This window comes from Leptopilina heterotoma, unplaced genomic scaffold, assembly GCF_015476425.1.
Source record: "Leptopilina heterotoma isolate Lh14 unplaced genomic scaffold, ASM1547642v1 Lhet_212, whole genome shotgun sequence".
Taxonomy (NCBI): domain Eukaryota; kingdom Metazoa; phylum Arthropoda; class Insecta; order Hymenoptera; family Figitidae; genus Leptopilina; species Leptopilina heterotoma.
The window spans coordinates 626,377-635,460 of record NW_025110930.1 but is presented as its reverse complement, the minus strand read 5'-3'; the positions used below and the strand labels follow the sequence as shown (position 1 = coordinate 635,460).

At 28.3% G+C, this 9,084-nt stretch overlaps 1 protein-coding gene across 1 annotated transcript; it reads right to left on the bottom strand.

Annotated features, from left to right (window-relative positions):
• Positions 1-943: 943 nt before the first annotated feature.
• LOC122501581 (venom acid phosphatase Acph-1-like) lies at positions 944-3,142 on the bottom strand. The gene is made up of 6 exons (XM_043611146.1): positions 2,858-3,142; positions 2,541-2,651; positions 2,114-2,379; positions 1,522-1,805; positions 1,249-1,457; positions 944-1,166 (listed from the first exon to the last, which is right to left on the bottom strand). Exons 1-6 carry the CDS (start codon positions 2,981-2,983, stop codon positions 1,026-1,028), a joined length of 1,137 nt encoding a protein of 378 aa, XP_043467081.1. The 5' UTR covers positions 2,984-3,142; the 3' UTR covers positions 944-1,025.
• Between the last annotated feature and the right edge of the window lie 5,942 nt (positions 3,143-9,084).

Sequence of the window (9,084 nt, the reverse complement as noted above, 5' to 3'; positions counted from 1 at the left end):
ATACAATTATAATATAATACATAAGTATTGATAACATTTATTTATACCTACACATCTTTTTATCCGAAGCTAGCAAAATTCAAACTTAATCTACTATTAATATAAAAAAATAAGTAAAAAATTATATGCAACTTTTTCTAATTTCAGGCTACTATGAGAGTTTATAGATATTTAAATAATTAATTTTTGAAGGGTAATTAAGATATAAAAAGAATTAAAATTATCTATTGTTAACAACTTTCAAAAAATTCGCGGAATATAGTTAAAAATTTTCCACTGCAGGAATGAGCGTAATTATTAAACTTATTAACACTGCGTAGATACTTTATTATATGTCTTGGATACTTTGTTATATGTATAAATATAGATACTTTATTTTTAACCATTATAGAGCTTTGGAAAAATTGAATAAAAAGAAAATTTCAACTGAACCTAATGTACAATTAATAAAATTTTGATTTTTATCTGTTTGCGAATTATTCAGTTATTCAGAATAATTTGACTTTAAACGATGATATCAATTAGAAAACATTTTTGAAATTGCGTTAGTATAGTTTTTTTTTGCCCTTTTCTTATAAAATGGGCTTCTCTGCTGAGGCGATGCAAATTGAATTCGAACTCCGCAAAGGGTATAGAGACGACACTTTTCTGAGTGCGGTGCCCATGGGAGCATCGCTTATATCGTTTGAATACCAACTCCCATCATCTGATAAGATTATCGGCGATCGTCGCTCCTTAGATACTTTTCTGGCCTACCCTCCACCCTTGAATCCGCCATCTTAGCCAGTCGTCACTTTTCATCCTCCTATTTTCGTCCTCTCTTCTTTGCAGGTGATGTAGAATGTTTCGCATAAAGTATTCCCAGAGTGAAAACTGAATTACGGAGCTACGTGGTCGTATTGAAAATGTAAAAGGAATATTATTTAAATGAATAAAACTATCATTCTTACAAAGTTTCTCTTTTGAGACAAATCATTTTCCTCAATTTTCCAAGAAAATTTATTTATATTTTTACAAATAATAAACTATGCTCGACATTTAAACTCATTATCGTCGGGCATTGCATCTTTTAAAAGATTAATAAACTTTTCAAGTGGACACATCTCATCACAGCCAGGAATTGTCATTACTTGCATTTTGTCCGGGATTCCCAAATAATACAAAACCTGTAGAAAACATCAAAAGAAAAAATATAACATAATAAGTAATTCAGTCATTCAATTATTTAGCAAAGTTAAATTTACATACCTGCACAAAATAATCTTTGTTATTTTCATAAAGTTCTAATATAACAGAACTTGTGTAATTAGGAATGTGCGGTTCAGTTATTCCAAGAGCAAGTATTTGTCCTCCTAGATTTAAATCATGAGCGCTGTACAATATTATTTTGCGGCCTTTTTCCAATGTTCCATTTTTCGCAGCAGACATGTCCTCCGTCATTTTTCGGACTAACACTCCTAAAATATGGGAACTATAGAATCTAAGTTTCGTATATAAATTTATTACACTCTGCGAACTTACCACCATTTAATCTTTTGAGCAACTTATTGTAATTTCTTAATTCAACCTGAAAATTTCCCACTTTTGCTAATTCGCCATTTTTTAAGTATTCCTTCGCCCATTCTGGAATGGGTAGATTCATCGAATTTTCACAATCAAGTGTACTGTACAAAATGAGTACGTCTCTCATACTTTTTATTTCTTTTCCTGTAAGATTTGTCAATCTTTCCATTAACGGTTTGAATTTTTCAATTTTTGTCAAAACTTCCGAAGATTTTAAAACGTTTTCATACTCAGCTTTATATCTATAAATTAAAAAGGGTTTTGTTAAAAATTCTAAATATACCTTTAGGATAGCACAATTTTAATTGTAATAATTGTTTCAATCAGTATTTCAAGTTTAAATATTCTTTTCTTATTTCGACATATTACTGATATTGAGAATGCAAGTATCGTTAGAATATTTTATCGAACTTGCCATTTTTAAACCTTGTCTAGATATCGGAATATAATATTACCCAGCTCACTGGGTTATGGTGCGGTGGTATTTTCCATGCAAGGAGTTGTGCTATCTCCGAGTTGGATTTGCATAATAAAATCGAAGCACACATACCTGGGACAATTTGTTGGCCAGAGTAACCAATCTCTCTTTTTCTTTTTATAAATAAATGGTATCGGTTGCCAATTAAGATCAGTGTTCCACTTTTGAAGAGTGTCTGGAGGATATAGTGAAGCAAGAACCAACTGAAGACTCATTATTGTTCTCTGTGAATCTGTACTTCGGGCTTTGATGTTTTCAGGTAAATATATTGGGCCGAGAAAATCAGAATATCTTTCGCGAAGAACTTTTCCTAAGTTATAGGATCTTCGTTTGCCTTCCTAAGATTAGAAGTGTGTTTAGAAACACACACACAACACACAGAAAACATTTTTAAAGCACTTGGAAATTTCTTAGAAGATATTAAAATTTTCTTTTCAGTTTCTTTATTATAGTTTATACTATAATATTTATATTTATAATATGTATGGATGTAACTAACGTTTGTCATTCCTCCAGATCCCATTGGAAAAAACGATGCATTCACATTCGGATCATTTGGGTAACTTTCACCGATGTCTCTATCAGGTGCTCGATCTCCATGTCTAAATACCTGTAATTCATTGTCACTTTTTTATAATCATTCAAAAAGTAAGATTTCGCAAACTGTGAGTACTTGTATTTCATTGGCAATGATAATAAATACAATTGTCATAAAATTAAAGAAACCGGTAAATAATAAGTTTTAAATTTACTTTAAAGTTACAGCAAAACTAGAATTCCATTGGTAACGAATAAATATGTGTTGACACAACTTACCACATTGACTAGCACAAGTTTCTGTTCACTATCGCATGTTGGAAAAAGATAAGAAAATAGTAAGAGACTTTGAAACAGGAATGCAACAAAAACAGTTGTACAATTTAAAGATCTATAAGTCTTCATTCCAACTCTTAATTTGTCCTTTCAAAACAAAAAATAATGTGTTTCAAAGTAATAATCTGTGTCTTTTACTTGAATAGTAAAAATTGTATTCTAAGGTTAGGTGTCGACTGAGATAGGAAACAAGACTTTGTGTTCAACTTTCTACTACTATATCATGTGGTGAGCATGAGTCATCAGGCAATAGAATTGAGTTAAATCTATATGAGACAGTTATTAATATGCAACAGTCTCTAAAGATATATATATATATGTTCAATGAATAAGTGAGCGCGCTGAAGTTCAAACATTGCTTTTGGTAGTCGCTGTTTTCGCTACTAATTTAATTTAATTGGTTTAATTTGACTAATTTTCCCATTATTTAGCATGCGAATAAAATAATCATTTATGAAATAATTTTTCCAATAAATTACACAATTAGGACAAATGTGAAAGAATAAGTATTTGAATAATGAGCATCAAAAGCTTTTAAGCTTGTAATATTGCATTTGGTAATATTGCTTGGCAATGCTACATTGCAATATTCAAAATCATATAGAATTATGAAATAATTATTATATACAATATATTTAAGACACTTTTTTAAAATTGTATAAAAAATAGCTAATAGCAACAAATATTGAAATAAAGAGAGAGTATTTCACTGTTTTGTCTTTTTGCACCACCCTATAATATGCATAATAAATAATAATTGAATGTAAAGTATCTGTTATTTGGGCCTGGAATAAATTGATCAAGTATAGGTTTTAGGGACACTGCAGACGAGAAAAGGCATTGCTGAAGACTCACGAATCTAATAATCAATTATGCAGTTAGAGATATATGGCGGTCGTCTTCAAGTCCGCAGTCCTTTGGGGTCGATTTTGCGAAAGAGCACGACATGAACTGACGAATAATCACTTTCGGATGAACCCTAACCGATCGTTTGTCGATTCACTCAATCATTTATTCAGCAGCGTAATGAATCGATCTTCTGAACGTCAACGCCAAACTGCGATATAGTTTCAATTAGTTTTCGCAATCATCAGAGAATTCCCTCACATAATTTGCGAGTTTCAAGCATTTCGGTTTTGTGACAAAAGATTTGAAAACATTTGAAAAGTAAAGAAGCGGTGGCTATATATTGTCTAGCGTCTTGTGGTATTGGTCGAAGACAATCAATCTTTTTACCTATTAAGTCACTAGCCAAAGTACCAAATTCCCCTGACTGATCTCGTTGGTGCGTGCCACCATTTATTTTATTCTTTCTCTTCTTACCAGCTATTTGTTTACTCGCTTCGTGAGTCTGAAGCTTCCTCTTATTAGAAAAACCATTCTGACAGACTACGTAATTGGGTAATTTGCTCATATTTCATTATACAATAAGGGAAATATTACACAATAATTAATCGTAACTTTTGCAAATTTGTTAAAGTATACCTAATGAGTTCTTCTCTCCGAACTTGTAGTAAAAAATGTTGTTGAATCAGTGGCGTAATTTTTCTGATATGTATTTTAAAGTTTCTTGCCGTATAGCTATAAGGTTTAATTCATATTTTTTGACAATTTATTATTTAGCTTTAAAAAGAAATCGCAAAAAGTTTAGATCCTCTAAAAATTTTAGCTTCTTAAGGGTTTTTTGATCCTCAAAACTATACAGATATTTTTAAATTCATGCTTCGAACAAAAAATCAGATCCTCTAGAAGAGAAATAAGAAGTATTTATAAAAAAATTAAAATCATACTCCCAGACGAAAATTCTTATATATGCAGTAAAATATTGGACTCGTCTATCCACGTCTATCTTTATAAATAATTGTGTTAAAATTTTCATAAGTTTTACTTAAATGCAAAATTAGCAAAAGAACGTATCGTATTATTCTTTTTTCGCAAATATACTTACTCATGTATAAAAATGTATAAAATTGTTGCCATATGAAGTTTAATCTCCTTTTCAAAAATTCCATTAACTGTGCCAGGGTGTGTAGTGAGTTCAGAACAATAATTGAAAATTGACATTTTTTATCTTGAATAATCCCTCTGACATACGGCTGGGTCGATCACAAAGTGAGATTTGCAGAGGCTTTACTAATTAGAATTCTCTCCTCTGCTGCTGTCCTCTCCCTGTACTAGATTACATTCTGAAAGGTGTTTTATTGAATTTATTATTTTGATGCAGCTTTATGGTAATATTAATATATTATCTCTCTAAATCTGATGTAGTCACTTTTAGATAATGAAATAGTGCTCATTTGATCATTAAATGAATTAGTAAGCGTTTTGACTATAATTCTTAATCAAAAACTACTAATTGGTAGCAGAAAATTATTTTTTAATCCTACCAATTTATTTTGCAGGCGTTATTAATTGAAATAGTACCTAATCATATCAAATGAATCGGAAATTTTCTACTAACAATTAGTAGTTTTTAACTAAATAAAGTTAATCAAAGTAGTTACTAAGTAATTTAATAAAAGAATCGACATTATTTCATTAGTCAAACTCAAAATTGATTAAGTTCAAATTTAAAGAGTACCTCTTGTAAGTCCAAAACAGAGCTTCAATGATAAACATAACTGTTTAAAATTTATTTCTCCTGGTACCTATAATTTATTTATAGAATGCGATTGATGTACTGATATACTAATTAAATTTTCTACATAATATACTAATTAAATTGAAACGAAATAGAAAAATATAACAATAACAGAAGTTGATCGTTAAAGTACATAACTAGTTATAAAAGCAGTTATATAATCAGTTTAAATTACCCCCATATCTCGAAGATATAATCTTTCCTATTCTTAGTATTTTTGAATTAGCCCTAGGGTCTGTTGGTTTTATTTCAATAAAGAAAGAAAGTGAAATGAAAAGTAATTGACACATTTTTATCCTTATGAAATTGAAAAACAAGTTAAAAAAAATACTTTGACGCAAAATTAATGATTTGGTGGCAATAGTATTGTTATTATTTTAATGGAACAATTAAAAGAAACGATTGGTTTTATTTTTTCTCAATACACTTTAATTGTCTTCAATATCAATATCAATATCAACAAGAGAGATTCCCTTTGAAGCTATTTAATAATGAGAGTCTCTATTACTCAATGACTATTATAGAGGGGGGAACTCTGTGTGCCAACAGTTAATCACCGCTCATCCCTTAACTGAACTGGAGACATAGTTCGGCGCGAGCAGCAACCTCGTGGTTCCAGCCCCCATATCAATTAATCTTGCCCAGAATGCAATAACTGTCCTATCGGGCTGGCTGCGTCATGCAGTCAGTGCTGTTATGTGCTCTTGAGTAACGAAAAGCATCCACCAGTGCACAAGGGTTCTTTTATTCTAGACTACTAAAATTATGTCAGAAATGGGGGAAATAAAATTCGAGAAAACTGCGGTGAATAAGTTCAAACATATTGAATATCCACTTATTAAACGACACAATTCTTTTTTAATAACCCACTCATACGCTTCTAATAAAAACCACACTGAGAAAACATGATACTTAAATGAAACACAAAAATAATGTTAGACGATTTTGTTTAATTGAAATTAGTTTGCAAATTTAATCTCAATATATAGAAAATATCTACTGTATTGATTCAAAAGTATTCAAACATATTTTCTGTTACGGTTTAAACAAAAATTATGTTTAAAAATTTTATGTTTCAATCAAACTTAAAAGTTGACTACAGATAATTTAAAATCAATCACAATTTATATTTGATTTCAATATATAATCTCTTAAACTGAACCAGAAAATATGTTTGAATTAAACTTAAATATGTTTGACTGTATGGCAAAGATATTTTAGGTTTGATTTAAACAAAATTTGTTTGAATCAAATAATTCCTTTTCTCAGTGCAAAGAAAATTTCCATTTCCGCATTTTTGAAGAAATTGAAAAAGGTGAAATTAACAACATTAGTTATATACAAATAGTAACAGCGTTTATTGTTAATAATAATAATATTAATAATAATAATAATAATAATACAATAATTACAGAATAATAATGATACAACAATAAAAATTGGAATAGCAGAGAAGAAAGATTGATTAACCTTTGGCGAGACTTTGGAGGACACAAATCTTTAAACGGTTTAAACTGACCACATGTGTCCAAAAATTGAACTATTTATACTATTTATATAGATGAGTTTTTCTTTATTTATTTATATATTTATATATGCTCTTAAACTAACCAAGATACAAGCTAAATGTTTATGTACAATATTGGTCGTACGACTGAAAGTTATAATTATTACCTTCCTTCCTTTTCCTACCTTCCTTCTTTTCAATGAAGAAATATTAAGTTATACGTAGAAATTCTTTCCAATGTTTAAACAGAAAATATACAAAATGAAATTTTTTAATTAATGAAAACAAATTAACATTCTGAATCTATACTATTATACTAAACTGGCCGAATTTTAACGTCCTTTAAGTACTTTTTTTGTAATTTGCGCATACACATAATAATAATATTAATCGTTAGTTTTGCTCAAAGCAACTTTTTCTATAAATGTTTACTTTTCAAATATTTAATAAGCCAATTCTATACAATTTAGTAAAGTGAACAATAATACTGTAAAACTAAAAATAAACATTTTGTTCATATTTTTTTTGACACGTGCGTTTTAATTATAAATTAAATTATTTGATTAATGATACATTTATATGCCTTTCATGATGCATAAAACGGAGAGAAGGGAAAGAAAATTATTTCTGAAAGACAGAATAGTTAAATTTGAAGTTCAACTTATAAACAAATATAGTAGGATTTGTTGAAATTATTGAAATTACAAATCTTCTTCTCTTCGTGAGATTAGTTATGAAAAATAAATAGTAGAATTACGACAAAATAATAAATTTAATCACTTCTAATCTTAATATTGCATCTTTTATGTTAATGACTAATTAAAAATTTACAGTGATTGAAAGTATTTTTTAATCAATTATTTTTTCAAGTGATACAGCAAATCGTTGCAAACCTAAACTGAGTAAAGCATTTATTTGTATCAAACATATTTTGTTAAATCAAAATTAAAATATCATTGCTTATACAGTCTAATAAATTTAAGTTTAATTTAAACATATTTATTGATTCCTTTAAAGAAAATAATGTATTTGATTCAAACGTTAAAACATTTAAAATTATTTTTGTATTTGAATCAAGTTTAATGTTTTCTCAGTGTATATGATGAATTAGTCAATTATAACATCTATTAATTAAGTATTCAACTCATTAAAACATTTTACAACAAATATGATTCAAGCGAATAACTATAAGATCAATTATCTTCACATTCACTTGTGCAAATACTAATGAATATGTAAGATCAGTTTGCAGATGGAAAAAATGTAATTAATTTTTTCTGAACCGTTACAGATTGACATTTTTGATTAATTTCTGAAAATTTTAGAGTAAACATATTTCAAATTTTATACATAACAATATACACGACTTAAGTCGCAAATAAACTTACTCAGATAGCACAACTTCTTGCATAGTGGACTTGGCAATATTACACCACAATATTCAGCACTGGAAAGCAAAATTGCCTTAGACTTGTTATGCAAGATTTTTTTATCAATTAACCTTGCCTGAATATTGCAATGTAATATTGTCAACCATACCATTCAGGGCTACTTGACATTTTTCAAAACTATATCAAATGTTTACGCATTGCTATATTAATTGAAAAAACCTTCAAATAGTTTTTACTTCAATTTGAATGATTAAAAAATTGAATACTTTAATTAAAATTAATCATAATTTTTATTGTTTACTTAATAAATTATATAATTTAATGAACTACGTAGAATCACACCGAAGAAAAGCTTCCAATAAAACAGAATTCTTATTTCACAACAATTTATTCTTTTAAATTTTAACACTTAAGTATTCAGGTTTAATGAAAAGAATTTTTCTCTTTTAAAAAGAAATTCCATGTTATAAAGTAATAAATTTTAGTCTCTCATATTAATAAAAGAAAGATGTTATTTGATAATTTTAATTATTTTAGGGTTTCAACATAAAAGTGTAATAATCACAATTATTTATGTTTATAAAAAAAAGAATTTTATTCTTTGTAAAATAAATTTAGAAGCGAAATACCC

Coding starts and splice junctions, on each gene's coding strand:
- LOC122501581 (XM_043611146.1), bottom strand. CDS start 2,983: ATGAAGACTTATAGATCTTTAAATTGTACAACTGTTTTTGTTGCATTC. Junction 2,380..2,540: donor GATCTGGAGGAATGACAAAC/GTTAGTTACATC, acceptor TTCTAATCTTAG/GAAGGCAAACGAAGATCCTA. Junction 1,167..1,248: donor ACAAAGATTATTTTGTGCAG/GTATGTAAATTT, acceptor TGTTTTCTACAG/GTTTTGTATTATTTGGGAAT.